Raw genomic sequence first — 16,730 nt, forward strand, 5'->3', positions numbered from 1 at the left:
CTATTGAGCAACACAGTAACAATTTAACAAAGCATATTTTTCTAAGAAAATATATGAACAAAAGGATGATTATCAGCCAAAATAAACTAAGATTTGTGAAAATTACTTCTTTAAAAAAGGCTTTCATCTCAATCAAAACAAGTGAAAAAAAACACATAATAGGAAAAAACACAAAAATAGTATCTGCAAGATTCAAGTCAGTTATCAAGGATTAGAAGAGGGGAAATCTTTAAAGGGATGTCCCAGAGGGAATGGCCTTCAGTGTCCAGCATTGAGACCTCACAGTGGGTAGCTCTGCAGAGAATGGAGCAGTTCATTTCAGGGGAATTGTTATGCCTGCTCTGTTTAGGAAGAAAAGGAGATGTAGGCAGTTGGGAAGCCATGGTTTCAAGAGGAGAGTTTTCTGTCACTCACAGATATCATATTTTGGTGTAATCTATTGCATATGATCATATTTTATATTATATTGCATTTCATATTTGCAATATTTAATTATTATGTCACAAAAGCTCTTTTGTTAAAAATCTGGTACTCCAGATATAAATCTCCATATATGAAAATCCTTCATGAAAACTGAAATTTAGCTTTAAACCATGGATTATGGATTTGTCCTGGACCACAATGATTCCAAAATTTATTCTCCCTCTTCTACCTCCCTTTTTCTGTCTCCCCTAAAAATTAAATTTGGGTGATTGCAGTACCAAAAGTTAAGATCTAGAAGCACAGAGTGCTCCTTCTAGAGGAAAGAGCTTGTCATTCTGATCAAAGAGTATACTTATGGTCTCTATGGGGTTGTTTTTTAATGATTGTAGAATAAGTAATTTCCTTTTCTAAGCTCTCTGTTAAACACTTTGTTTATTGTGTCATTTAAACCTTGCCACAAGCCTACAAAGTATTTTTATTATTGTGCCCAGTTTTAAATGAGGAAATTTACAAGGAGGTAATTGTACTACTTGCCCAATTTGCCAGAGATAGTTTCCTAGCAATTGATGGCCAAATTTAAACCAGTTTTGATTCTCATGGAATAGAACAATACTCTGCTTGTTTGTTGGTGCTCTTAGGCAACTTTTCTAGGCATAATCACATATCATATATGTGTTCTCTATTACACATGCATGTGCTCATATACACACACACACTAAACTTTAAAATATAATATTTTTGAGGTGATAGTTAGGGTGACAAAAATTAAATATCAAATCAATATCATCAATCCGCTATGCACAAATTGTAAATCTTTAAGAGGAATAAGTAAGCACATAAATTAATGGCTTTCATCATGACATTCACACACACGCACATGACACTCACACACACACGCACTCACACACACATGCACACTCACACGCACATGCACACACGCACACACACACACACAGTCTCCATATGGTTGTTATTTGCTCACTCCCCTAACCCTTACACTGAGAACTTCTCTTGACTTTCATTGTGTCTGTAAGAGACAATGTGATATTTATCTTTCTCCACTCCCCCATCAAAAGAAAACATAGTGTGTGCATATTAATGGTCTTGGGACACAATTTTCATGCATTTATGGTCACATATTTTCTTTCCTGTGCCCATTAAGTAATAGTTAGAATTAAATCAATTTTCTTTGTGTTTTCATGAAAAATTCTCAGGTCTTATAAATTATAGCTAAGCCACAATAGTGCAAAATTAAGAAATTAATGAGGATCAGAAGGTTACAATAAATTCTTTCAGAAGTCTTTCATGACTTTTAACCCAACATGTTCATGCCCTACATGTCATCAGTGAAATTAGCTTTCCAACTCGAGTTGGTATATTGAGCTGATTGAATACATTCATTGTTCATAGTGATTCACACTGTGGGATTCTTATAAAACATAATAACAAGGTAATTTACCTTAAATATCACCTGCTTTACGTGTGTGCAAGGAAAGAAAGCCCTTTGTATCGCAGTATTTAGATATAGCCTTTTGTATTGCTGTGGATTTTCATAATTATAGTTAGCTGTTCCTTAAATGTAGATAGATAGGCAAACTCCTTTTTGTAAAGTTCATGGAAAATAGTGGAATCATGTGGTATCTCTTCTTTGTTCTTTTTTCTACTAACCTAGGGAAGAAATGAAGTCTCTCCAGGAGGCCCTGCAGAATCAGCTTAAAGAGACATCTGAGAAAGCAGAGAAACATCAGGCTACGGTGAGTGTGTTTGTGTCTCTTTGTGTAATAGCTTTGGGGTTGAGAATTTATTTCTTCCTTTTCTCCAATCACAATGGAAAAATACACCATAAAAAGAAAAAAAAAATGAAGTCTCCACAACAGAAGCTTTAGTCATTTTGATCAGCTTAATACTTTGCCACAATTTCCTATAAGAAAGGGGTGAACATTGTGTTTAATTTGGCAATCTTCTAGCTCCTACTGAAGAGGCAGACCAGGCAGGGAACTGGCTCAGGCTCCCTTTAGTGGTGCCTGGATGGGGTGGAAACTGAACTGAAAGCCAGTTAACCTATGCAGATCCTTAAGCTGGCCCAGACAACCATGGCATGGGAATCACTCAGGGACAGGGCCATACTATTTGCTTGGTCATCTGTTTTGCAGATTATCCATAGGATAAGACCTACAGTTGCAGGATCCAACTGCCTCCCAGATCTTTGCAAGATAATGTCCTTTTGACACTTGCACTGTGGATCTTATCAGTGATCCCAGAGACAGGAAAATTGGCTCTTGAAGCAATGCTGGGATATTAGTCTCAAATTTATTTCTCAGATTCACTTTTGTACCTCTTGCAAATAGAAGACTTCTATATAGTATCATCTCCTTTTAAAAATAAAATATATAATACCAAACTCTGTTTACTAGAGCACAATAGATTTGAATGTATTACTGAGAAGACTGATGGTAGGTTTTACCCAGGGCCCCCAAGGGGAAGGCTAGTGCTGACCAGAAAGAAATGGACAGTAGATCCCATTATGGCCACCAGAGAGAACTGGACGGTAGGTTCCATCATAATTTGAGAGACAGTGCAATGCTGAGAGAGCTAAAGAGGCTCAAGATGGGCAGTGAGAACAACTGCAGTAACCTTGGGACATAGAAGCTTCCCCCACATTGTGGGTATCCACCCCTAAGGTCACTAAGGAAGGTCTGAAGTGGTCTGGAGTGGCACTAGAGAGTGTTATTCTTCAGCTGATTGATTGTTATTTGAAAGTATGGTCCTGAGAGTACATGACTTATTGTGGCTCCAGGGAAGAAGGCAGGAAGAGAGAGAAGGGTATTTCAAGCACATTATCAGGCTAGTGAGAAAGAAGCTGGTCCAGTACATGGTTCTTGGATCAGACTCCTTCCAGAGTGCCAATAAAATCCAACCTCAGTTTTAGAAACCAGACACAAGATTAATGCAGGTATCTATCTTGTTCAATTATTGGAAGCCCAGGCTCACCTGAGCCTTTTATGTGCAAAGCTTCTATAAACATTGGTTGGAGAGTGGAGTTTTGATAATGAACCTCAGTTCAGTTTGTCACCCAGGACTGCTGAGTCCTAAGGGGAGTCTGCTTTGCTATCTTAGGAATGTTTCCTGGTAAGTTCTCATCATCTCTTCCAGATAACACGTGCTTAGGCCAAATGAAAACACTAGGTGATTTTATGTAAGACGTCATAGTGCTTGGCTATCTAGGAACCAAACCTTCTGTAAAAGAATGGGCAGGTTTTAGTGTCTTCCTAGTCAGCATTTCCCCCAATATGGACTTAGAATGTTGGATATCTGTCTGTGATCTCATTTGTGCTTTGCCCAATATGACTTCATTTGAATTTATCTTGGGGAATTTAATCTGATAAAGTGGTGGCCTTGAGAACAGATATGCTGTATTCACTATTTTCTCAGACCCTTGTCACAAAGCCCTGTTGTTTTATCAATTGATTCCTAAGAAGCTGTAGCTCACAGGAGGTAAACTTGTGGCTGCTTTACATTGCTAGTGGGCAGAGCAACCAAGGTACACACCACAGAGATAACCACACTGTATACAGACGAGGTCCAAAAAGAACACTGTCACTCTTGAAAGAGCACAGGCCCAAGATAGAATATCCAGGTGTGAAAATGCCCTGGGTACAGAGTACAACCCCTGTGCCCCACCCAGCATGCTCTCTGTACCCTCTTGGTGGATTTCCCTGAGAGCTGTGACACTCCTATCCCCACTTCCCTCACATTTCTCCTGAGCCTAAACCTGCTTGTGGAGACTGGCTTAACATTCTGTACTTCATGTTCTGGCTTTGTGGGAGCCTAGCCAGTTTGGATGTTCACCTTCCTAGACATGGACGGAGGGGGAGGACCTTGGACTTTCCACAGGGCAGGGAACCCTGACTGCTCTTTGGACTGGAGAGGGAGAGGGAGAGGAGTGGGGGAGGGGGAGAAGGATGGGAAGAGGAGGAGGGAAATGGGAGGCTGGGAGGAGGGGGAAACTTTTTTTTTCCTTTTCTCAATAAAAAAAAAGTATTTAATTTAAAAAAAAAAACATTCTGTTCTGAGGATTCTGAGGATAATTCCTAGAGGAACAGGATTCTGTGGACTTGATCAGGTTCTGACAGTTTGCTTATTTATCCAATTAAGACAGTGTATCACATTAAAATAATAAGTACTGTTATTGTTATTAAAATAACAATAATATACTATTAAAATATGATATTATTATATAGAAATAAAATAATATTATTATAATTGAAGGTATAATTATATCTGGCTTATAGGCTATAGTAGACATGAAAGTGATAGTCTGTCCTTCCCTCTCTGCCCACCATTTTATTACAAATTCATATATGGTCATTTCATTTCCCCTAGGCTGTCCTATTGACTACTTACAAAGCTCTTCATTGATGATTATGATTCTGTGCACACAAAGTACTAAGCAGAAGGGATGATGAATTGTAGCTAACTTCAGAATTGTAGGCTATCATTGCCACTACCACCCACTAATGTCACAGTAAGCATTGTCAATGATGACATAGGATTAATGTCTGGCAAGGGGAGACTCACATAATGTAGTCTGCTCTGAATCATTAGGGATGTTCTTCATTTCGATGCAAAGTCATTGCTAATCAAAACCATTTAGTTACAGAAAGAGGACACTATTATTGGTCTCCAGCAGCTCCTCCTACAGGTTGACAATGAGCTGTGTGAGACTGATCTGAAGTTCAGAATCACTAAGGTTCCTGTCACAGACGTGAGCTGTATCACCAATCTGACAATGATCTCTGACTAAACACCCGAGACTTCATTCTATTTAGTAATTGCAAGACAACTCAATTTTGGTAATGCTTTGTATTTTCTTACCTACAGATACACTATCATTGTTATTTAATATAATTGTTTTAAATATTTTTAAAGTCACATGTGTGCCAATATTTAGAAATATGCACATATACAAAAGTGTATGTAGACACATGGTGCTGTTTCAGAATGATCATGTGTTGGGAAATAAAGAATTATATTACAAAATAAAACATATGTCCTTTATGCATTATATGTGTTGGAAGATTATAATGAGAAAAAACAATTCTCAACCTAAGCTGTCATCATTTTTTAATATTGCTAGTTCTAAGGCAGTGAGATGATGTGAAGAAGTACCATACGATTTGCTTCATTCCTGAACTGAAGTTAAAAAACTCGTCACATCACCCAATGTGACAGCAAAAACCATAAAATGTATGCATTACAAAAAGAGCAGCTCATAGAATAAAGCAAAGATTCCAAGTGACCAACTTCAAAGAAAGCCTCTCCTGAGGTGAGTCCAGGTGTGGAAAGGGAAGGACTCTTTTCGTTTTCTTTGATCTTCCCTGCAAAGAACTAAGGAGATGAAAGGAAAATTGTGGGGATAACAGCAAGTATAATTCGGTGCAGACATTGGATTTCCATAGTGGGAACTCTTGATGTGACAAAACTTTCATGGGAATGGACTCCTTGGAACTTCCCGGGACAGGGGATGATCAAATATCTACGTGAGTTGTGTTAGCCCCACACACATAACAGCAGAACTAGAACACTACTAAGAAAAGCAAGCAAGCTTCCAAAGTAACAAAACTCCTGATGTATTTGAAATCACAATGAAGCGAAATAGTTTAACTATATTAACACAAAATCTTAAAATGGGACATAATAAAATTTAAAATATTGGAAAATGTATATAAAGATGCTAAATTTGAAAACTGAAACTTTTGCATCATGATCAACTTAGGAAAATGAACACAAAATAACATTTAAGGAAAACAGTTGCCAAGATACTAATGTTTTCTAAGGAAAAATCTTTACAGAACAAAGGTGTTACTAGCAATGGCTTTGCAAACCCCAGGAAACACTGAAATTATCACACTCTGCTCTGCCCTAAGCAGTAAAACTTCACACACACACAGCTTCAAACCCATCAATCTATAAATAAGAGCAAAGCAGAGCAAGTGACCAAATATTGTTAAAATACCATCGATAGTGTAAACTGTTACAAATATCTGAGAAATCTCCAATAAAGTTATTTTAAAAAGTAAATAAATAATGACAATGGAATTTTTACAAATGTGCCTGGCAAGGCCACTTAATGGCACCAAGAGCAAATGGCAAGCAATGATCTTCACGAACAATGCTGCAGTTACATTAAACAAGATGATATCAAACTTGTTAAATCAGTTATAAAAGATTATTTATGACAGAGAAGTGAATTCATATCAAAGAATTCAAGGATGGTTCAAATTTTTGTATTAATAATGGAAGCATTCTGTATCAATAATATGAAGATAAAGAATACATGATCAACAGATTCACAAAAGACACTTGATAAAATGCAATCACTTCATGCAAAAATGAATGAATTAGGAAACAAAGGTCTATATCTTAATGCACAGATCCTTTACAGACTCAAAAGGCTAATATTATAGTAAATATTGAAAGTTTGAAAGCTTTATGACACTTAGAGCAAGAAAAAAAATTCTAATTTGCCATGACTTTTAGACATCCAAATTGGAAAAGTGAAATTCAGATCATCACTTCTGCAGATGCTATGATCAAATATATCAAACCGCCCCCCCCCAAAAAAAAAACTTTACCAGAAAGGTCTTTTAAATCATGATTGAATTCCTCAGTGCTTAAGGGTACAAAACTCATAAATGTGAATAGTGTTTTCATGTCCTGATAGTGAACTAGCTAATACAGATACTGGTTCAATGTGCTTTACAATGGCTACAGATTAACAGGAATGCATTTAACAGAATAGAGGAAATACACCTATCATAAAAATTATAATAGCATTTCTTTGATAATTAAAGAAGTACACACCACACAACCACATATACCACATACACACACCACACATGTACACCACATAAACACACACAACATACACATAACACATACAAACAGAACACACATACCAGACACACACACACACGGCATACATACTCCATACACACATTGCAAGGAGGAGAGCTACTTGTCCATCTTGATTGTCCGGCTAGCTTATCCCAGAAATAACCACACAGAAACTGTATTAATTAAATCACTGCTTGGTCCATTATTTCTAGTTTCTTATTGGCTAACTCTCACATCTTAATTTAGTCCATTTCTATTAATCTGTGTATTGCCATGTGGCAGTGGCTTACCAGGTAAAATTCCCAGCATGTATCAGCAGCGGATCCATGACATCTCTGACTCTCCTTTCTTCCTCTCATAATTCAGTTCTGTCTTCTCTGCCTACCTAAGTTCTGCCATATCAGGCCAAGGCAGTTTCTTTATTCATTAACCAAAACAAGCAACACACAGAGAGGACACCACACATACAGAACACAAGCACACATCATATATAACATACATACACACTACATATACATCACACACCACAACACACACCACACAGATACCATATACACACACTGCAGACATACACCATACACACACACCACACACAATATGCATACCAGAAACACACTGCATGCACCCATATCACAGACACACCACATATACACTACATACACACCACACACACACCACACACCACACCACACACACACCACATACACCTCACACACACCACACACACACTATATACACATACCACATACACACCATACCCATATACTACATACACCACACAAACCACATACACCACACACACACACCACATAAGTAACACATCCATATCACACACACCACATACATAACATGTACACACCACAGACATAACACATATACATCACACACACACACCACTTACACCACACCACACATACATACACACACACACACACACACTGGAATGTTTCCTATGTTCATGGAGGTAGACTCAATGGTATGAAAACTTTCCCACTGCCCAATAAGAACTACAGATCCAATGAGATCTCTACCAAAAATGCCTATAAAAACCTTCAACGATCTACAAAAAAATCACATAAATGACATTGAAAAAGAAAATTCCCTAGCTGAACTTATCTAGATTAAAAAACAAAACAACTTGTGATCCTCCTGCTTCTGCCTCCTTCAACAAACCCTACCAAAGGGTAAACCATAATCAGAAAATTTTGTACGATAACATATCTTCAATAAAAGAAAAAAAGTAGCAATAAAAACATGCCAAACTGGAAGCATTATATCTTTTTTAAAATTTTTATTGATTTTTTTTATTGAGCTCTACATTTTTCTCTGCTCCCCTCCCTGCCTCTCCCTTCCCCTTCAACCCTCTCTCAAGGTCCCTCATGCTCCCAATTTACTCAGGAGATCTTGTCCTTTTGTATTTTCCAGGTAGATTAGATCTATGTATGTCTCTCTTAGCATTAACTCTTAGTGTAGACTGTTCTCCAGTAATATCATGTCAAAGCAGTATGATATTGAAATAAATTTGTAATCATAGACCAATGAAGAAGAATGAAGTACTTAAACTGGGCCTTGGCTTCTCCAGACAGCTACACATTTCTTTGTATCATAAAGATATTTGTGCACTTTGCTGAGAATATGAGTCAGTAGAGACCATGGAAAGCCTCTTGGAGTTTCCTTCCAAGAAAAGAGTTACTACATATGTCCACCAGTCCTGACACTGAGAACTTTTCTTGTTGATGTCTCAATATATCTAATTAAAAGCACTTTAAATAAAGAAGAGGACCCCAAGAGAGATGTACATGGATCTAATCAGTATGGGAAGTAGAAAAAGACAAGATCTCCTGAGTAAATTGGGAGCATGGGGACCTTGGGAGAGGGTTGAAGGGGAGGGGAGAGGCAATGAGGGGAGCAGAGAAAAATGTAGAGCTCAATATAATAAATAAATAAGAAGCGGATGATGATGAACAGTCGATAAAGTCCATCAAGATACAGTAACAGCATCATGATGAACCTGGTCACAGTGTATCTGCACGCAGCAAGCACAGAGACGTCTTTCCTGGTTCTCAGTTTGTCTGCTTGGCTTCTTTTTATTTTCATTGAAAATAGATATTTTTTAATACAGTTATTATGGTTCTCCTCTCCCAACTGCTCCCATGTCCTTCCCACTTCCCTACCCACCTAAATCTATATATACTCTATTCTTTCTCTCTCCCAGTAGAATACAAAGAGGCATCCAGAAGCATAATAAAAATAAAACTAGATAAATAAAAACAAACTAAGCAGAATCGGACAGAAACACAAACAAAAACAGAAACGAAAGAACTATAAAGTTCAAGAAAAAATATCAACACAGAGGCAAGCACATATTTTGCACATGCAGAAATTACATAAAGACACAAAAAGAAAAAAATAAAATAAAAACAAAAAAGCAGAAAAACAAAAAGATTATATATGTGTGTGTGTGTGTGTGTATATATATATATATATATATATATATATATATATATATATATGTATATACTAAAGACTTGTATGGTTAAAACCAAGAAAACAACAAAGAGCCCTGACAAAGCATTATGGGTAAAGAGCCTCCAAAAGTGCCACTGAGTTCATTTTGTGTTGGCCATTTACTGGTGGGCATTGGGCCTTGGCCTTAAGAGTGGTTTGTATATGCAGTGAGACTCAGTTGGAGGAAACTAATTTTCCTATTTATTTATGGTTATCATTTGGAGATAGCTCCTGGCCTAACGATGTGGTCTTATGTCCACTTCCCTTCTCATCATGGGACCCCATCTGGCCCAGACCTGTGCAAATCTTGTGCAGGCTGCTACCACAATCTCTGTGGCTTCCTCTTTGCACCATCTTGCTGTCATTTCTAGTGTTAGGAGCGGCGGGGCTGCTTCCCCAGCACCCTGGCCGCCTGCTAGCTTATGCCCCGAAATAATTACCCGGACACTGTATTCTTTTAAACACTGCTTGGCCCATTAACTCTAGCTCTTACAGGCTAATTCTCATATCCCGATCAACCCATCTCTAATAATCTGTGTAGCATCAGTCTTACTGGGAAGATTCTAGCCTACGTCCATGCTGGGTTGGACTTCATTGCATCTGCCTCAGAGAGCAGAGCTATTGCGTCTACCCGGGAGAGGGGAACATGGCGTCTCTGAGCTCACTTCCTCTTCCTCCCAGCATTTTGTTCTGTTTACTCCACCCACCTAGGTTTTAACCTATGAGGGCCAAGCAGTTTATTTATTACTTAACCAATGACCTTCCTCCACCAGTCATTTAGTTTCTTGGTGTCCTTCATCCGATCTGCTTCCTCCACGGGTTTCCTTGAGCCCTGAAAGAGGGGAATTGATGGAGACATCCCATTTAGGATGGTTTCTCCACAGCTGGTCCAGCAGTAGGGTCTCTGTGTTTATTTGCATCTACTGTAATAAAACCCTTCTCTGCTGATGGTTAAGGATAACAGTGAACTGAGGAGATCAGAAGCTGTTAGGAGTCACTGTATTCTCATGTTACTTCAGCAGAATGGCAGTATTTTGTTTTCCCTTAAGGTCTCTGGCCTGTCTAGTCTCAGGTACTAGACTGCACCAGCAGCGTCAGGCATAGGTTCCGTTTCATGAAGTGGACCTTAAATTTAATCAGGGATTAGTTGGTGACTCCCAAAAGCTTTGTGCCGCTACTGCACTAGCACATCTTGCAGGGAGGACACCTTTGTTTATCTAAGGTATTGTAGCTGGATTAATGTTTACCTTTCTCATTTGGAAGTGTACAGAGTATCTTCGAGTATCATGAACACTGTTCAGTAGGAATGGTTTATACAGGCACCAGTTCGACTTCTCCATATTTAATGATTTGTGTAGGCTTTTTTCTTCAGCAATAGGCCTATGGGGTCTCTTTGACCAAGACTTAGATTAGATGTGACCCACTCCTGGAACTGGAGGCTTTATTTGGTGATGAAAGATGTTTAGTTGGGGTTTCTTTCCCTCATTACCCCATTACTTGGCCATTCCATTAAGATCACCTTCACATGTGTTTTAGAAAGCTTCTGCTGGACTAGATTTCCATATGACCCCTCAAATGACCCTTAGTTTTTGCTGGCCTCAACAAGTTCTTTCCTTTACTGACCTCCTTCCTCTTCCTCCTGTTCCAGCACCCGCACCCACAACATCCATCCATAACTATCTATTCTATCTGCCTTTCCTAAGATAGTACAAACTTCCCCTATCTCTGACACACCAGTTCCTAACTCTATACCTAACCTCTTTATCAAATTAAGTGTAGCCTTCTTATCGACTTAACAGCTAGCATTCACATATACGTGAATATATGCCCTATTGTTATTTGGGATCTAGGTTGTTTTACTCAAAATGATTTTTTTTCCAGCTCCAGTAATTTATCTGAGTATTTTGTGATTTCATTTTTTAACAGCTAAGTAATAGTCTATTTTATAAGGGTACCACATTTTCCTCATCAATTCTTCCACTGAGGGTCATTTAGGCTGTTTCTAATTTCCAGCTATTATGAATAGAGCAGAAATGAACAATGGTGAGCAATTGTCTCTGTATTAAGATGCAGAGTCCTTTGGGTATATTCCCAAAAGTGATATTGCTCAGCCTTGAGGTAGGTCAGTTCCCATCTTCTTGAGGAACCACTGTACTGATTGCCATAATGGGTGTACAAGTTTGCACTCCCACAGAAATGCATGTCTCTTACTCCACACCTTGCCGTCATTAGCTGTCATTCCTTTCTTTCTTTCTTTCTTTCTTCCTTTCTTTCTTTCTTTCTTTCTTTCTTTATTCTTTTTTGTCTTGGGCATTCTGACTGGTGTAAGAAAAAATCTCAAAGTATTTTGATTTTCATTTCCCTGAAGACTAAGGAGTTGAATATTTCTTTAAGTACTTCTCAGTTATTTGTGTTTTATTTTTTTCTTTAGTCATCTATCACCTGGGGTGATGAAACCCACCTTCAGGTTGGCTCCTACCTTCTCAATAAAACCTCTCTGGAAACTCCTTTACAGATAGCTTTATGAGTGTTTCCCTGGATTATCTAGATCTAATCAAGCTGGAAATGAAGATTAACCAGCCCAGAAAGCATGCTAAGAAATAATCCTTGTGTCAAAGAGCTTTCCTCACTCTTGTGTTCCCTGAAGGCCTGCCAAAGAAGACTATGTGAGTATCCTGGTGTTCATAAACAGGCCAATAAAGAAAATCTGGGACAAACATGTGAAATGCAAATTTTTCATCTTTCAAGTGAGTGAAGTTTTACCTTTTACTCATTTGGGAAGACATTGTAAGAGCAGATTGATGAACCTCTAACTTGGGATTTTTCTTTCTACGTAAACACCCTATGCTAAACATTGAATGAATGTGTGTGCTGGACAAGTCTACTGTTGCAAATCAATCACTAATTATTTTGCCTTCTAATACTACTACAGTAATTACAGTTGTGCAAGGAAGGTAGGTTTTTATAATTGCCTTGCTCTCGTTCTGATGGGAGATTGTATTTGAGTTTACAAATATTGTTATACTGTTTCATATTTAAAGGAAAGATACTTTTATGGTGACCTTGATTGAATTTTGAATTGTGACCTTTTTATACAAATGAAAGATTGTACAATTCTTCTTAAAAGAGTTACAATAAGTAAAGTATTTTCCAGGTCCAAAATAAAATTCTGTGAAATACAATAACAAACCTGTTTATTAAGTCATAAAATATGAAAAAGAATATATTTCTAAAAAATTGTATTATGTGAACAGTCGATGCCCCTTGAAATGATCATGTTCCAACACACTTTTTATGAAGACAGAAAGATTTGTTTTTATCTTTGCATGGACATTGCAGTAGGAAATCATTCAGCTTTGGGTCCGCCTTTCCAAAGCCTGGCAGACAACATGGATAACAGGCTAGCAGGTGTGACGATGATAATTAAAGATATTAATGGTGTTTGGAAGCATTTCATGACTCCTGTTAACTTTTATAGCTCAACTTGTCTTGGATGAGACGTTATTCTAAAGCAAGACTTGCCTCAAAGCTTCTAGCCTCACCAAGCATAAAGACGTTCCTTTCTTCCATGCTTCACACACAGCACATACTTGGTATTCTTGTCTCTGAAAACCATTATTGAAGTCAATACCAGGAATACTTATTTCTGCAGGGAAGTTATATCCTTCTGGGATTCTAAACCAGTGATCTCAAAATGCTAATATTTTAAAATATTCTGAATATATTTGAGTTTCATATTCTCATATGGCTGTGTGGAGTATTTAAAGAATTACAGGCCTGATACAGAAATCTATTTCAGTATAGTCCTAATAAATGTGAATATTAGCAATGCAAGCATACTGAATCTATCAATAAATAAAGGTTTGGCATCAGAATAGATTATGAATGAAACTAAGAGTGCTTCAACTATTTCACAATTTAAAGATTTTGTTTCCAATAAAATACTTATGTGTAGAACTAGCTATGAAATTCATCTATCCGAAAGCATGCCCTGATTTTGCAGATATATAAATTTTAAATAGCATCTTGCCATTACAGGTAATTATTTTGGATTACCAAAGGTCTTGAATTCCCCCATGTAATGGGACAGTGATTGTGATTAGTGATATTTCCTTGACAAAAGCATCCCCATAGTTTAAATTTGCCTCAAGAATTAATGATCGAAATAATAGACCTGGTAGTTCTTAACCATTTTCTGTTTTATATATGCCATCACTATCAAATGATTTGGCTTGAGTTTTAAGTGACAGATGAAGCTATTTTGTTCATGAATTCTCTAAGGACAGGGTGCTTACAGGTAACATAAGGCTCCAGCAGCCCTTTATAGAAAGCAAAGATCAGGAGTCAGGTGCTAGAGTCTTCAAGAAAGTAGTACAGCTGTTTCAGCTCTCAAAGACAACAGAGACTCCATCTGGAATCATTCTTATACCTCTCTACCCATGTGACTCAAATACCTGTGTATACTGACTTCATTACATCTCTCTGCAACCTGCTATTCTCGTCTTGATAATCATCTGAACATGTCATTTGACTTTCCTCAACTAAATGATGTCAGTAACACCTGCTACCTATGTGAGCTACAGAACAGCTGGTTCTCTCTGGGTGCCTTAGCTGAAACACCACAGAAAAGACAACAGATGCTTCTATAGTTTAGAGTCAAAATCTCAGGTATCTTTTACTGGGTTGTGGATTTCTCATGCATGCTACCTGGGAAACAGTCATAATGGAAGCTGCCATGAAAAGATGGATGTAGATGGTGGAACTGAATGCTGGCCTTCTGCTTCCCTTCAAAAGAACCAAAATTATTTAATTCACTATATTTGGAGTTATATCAGTTACTGTAATCTTTACTACCTTGATTGAGTTTTTGATATCAGTAGCCCTAATTTAATCAGTTCCATAATTTGTTGAAAACAAATGTAGATTAGCTGTTATTAAAAAGAACATGAATACATTTCACTAATATAAAATTGTGCCTTTGAAAACTTACATAAGCTTTAATGTAATGAAATATATATGTATATATATACACATATATATCAAATTGAATAAAGATCTAGGAAATTAAGGTTTTGGTTAATGAAACCTTTGATCTTTTCTTTTTGAACGTTTATATTAAAACTGTAATAATTTCAGGATACCTCAAAATAATATAAAGTAAAAAACATAGTAATATATTGAGAATGTATATGCATACTCTTCTATTTTTTTCAGATTAATTTTTTGAAGACTGAAGTGGAAAGAAAGAGCAAAATGATTCGTGACCTACAGAATGAGGTAACTTTCATGTTACAAGAAAATTGTACACTAATCAAAGAATACACAAAGAAAATGCACGTAGATTTTTAACCATAAGTTTGGAGAATTTGAGTGCTCAGCTGAGCTGCAGTAATATAATAACAGAGAACAAAAGTGCTGTGAAGAATTACTATCTCACAGCTGCAATGGGCTTAGGAAGTAGAAAGAACTTTATTCCACTGATTTTTATTATTCAAGATGATTGGAAACTACTTCTAGGTTTGAATATTAAATCTAATTTTTAATTTATCGTTCTCTACATGCAGAAGCCCCTGTTAAAGATTATCATCTGATGTTTCTAACTGCCCTAAAATGATAAGAAATGATGCGTGTGGATATTTACTTTATGAACAAGCAGTTTTAAGTTTCTTAAAAGGAGACTATAAATGAAGTAAACAACAAAAGAACTAAATGTCAATGGTCAATGAACATTGTTGCAGAGCAAACTCTAGTAAATTAAAAAGAAAACCCACTTCAGTTCAACTCTGAAAATATGTGGCAGTAAATATCTCTAAGGTAATCATTCCATCCTCTTGCTTCATTGAACACAGTGCTGTGGAGGGGATAAGGTATTTCATAATGTAATGGTGTGCTTCGGGTCACTATTCTTAATGGATTCCTGTACTGCCCATAGATGAACAGGTGCTAAGTTTTGCCTCACACACACCCTGAGCCCAAGATGCACTCGGAATATTTTAGTAATATTTCCTTGCATCATTATAACCTTATTTCTGGTGACTTGCCGTTCTTGGGATGACTCTTGACCAGCCCGTTGTTATGTGTAACTCTGACGTAGTCTTTACGACATACTATGAATCATCCTCTTGAGTCCCTAGAGCTACTGGGGACAGTGCCAATGACCAGGCAGCTCAGCATGGCAGAACTTAGCTGCCTCAAGGATCTGGAGGCAAGATGTCAGAAATAAAATCAGTGTAGCTCAGGTCTGTCTGAAGGTTTGGGACATGATCCCTCCCAGTTTCCTCCTAGTCTTAAGGTAGCACCACTGCCTGACCTGGAGGAGTACCACTTCAGTTCATGCCTGTGGCTCCATAGGGACTCTCTTCCATGTCTAAAGGCATTATATACTATCTTCTTTATGTAGAAAAATCCATTTCTGAGCTTCAGTACCCACTCTACTCTATTATGACGTTGTCTTGTTGTGATTGCATGTGCAAACCTCCTACCTGTCAAAGTTGGCATTCTGAGTTTCCAAGTGGATGTGAATATGATTTGGGTAGTTTTCAAATCATTCTAGTAGTTTTGGTCTCTGGTGTATTAACAAAAGTATCTTCGCAACTTTTAATAGGCAAGGATGAGAAATATTGAGTGTAAGGCTGCATGTCTTTGGAAAGAAATAAAGAATTCAAACTTTGGGATGTTCACCAACCACAAAAAACAATGCTTTATTTCTTAGAGTGAAAATGATTGCTAGTTACATATTCATGAGAAAGAAAGGGGTTAATTTTGATGGTTTGTTGTTTCTGAGTGCAATTTCAAGCAAGCTAACTAGCAAAGAATATGTTTGCTTTCTGAATCAAGGCTGGAAGTGTCTCTTATAAGAGGCTTTACAGTAAAGCTAATGTGATTGAAATGGCCAAAGTGTA

The 16,730-nt window shown here is 37.4% G+C and overlaps 1 protein-coding gene across 4 annotated transcripts in view; it reads left to right on the forward strand.

The window, feature by feature from the left end:
• Luzp2 (leucine zipper protein 2) overlaps positions 1 to 16,730 on the forward strand; it is a 404,363-nt gene that overhangs the window by 211,197 nt on the left and 176,436 nt on the right. For 3 of the 4 annotated variants that reach the window (XM_041655646.1, XM_041655656.1, XM_041655677.1), the window contains 2 exons: positions 2,096 to 2,177; positions 15,043 to 15,105. In XM_041655646.1, coding sequence (XP_041511580.1) covers positions 2,096 to 2,177; positions 15,043 to 15,105 — 145 coding nt within the window. Of the gene's footprint in view, positions 1 to 2,095; positions 2,178 to 15,042; positions 15,106 to 16,730 lie in introns of those variants that run through there. The other variant, XM_041655667.1, reaches the window with a different exon arrangement.

This window comes from Microtus oregoni, unplaced genomic scaffold (genome assembly GCF_018167655.1).
Source record: "Microtus oregoni isolate MIOR12 unplaced genomic scaffold, Mior012 000000F_ref0000247, whole genome shotgun sequence".
NCBI lineage: Eukaryota > Metazoa > Chordata > Mammalia > Rodentia > Cricetidae > Microtus > Microtus oregoni.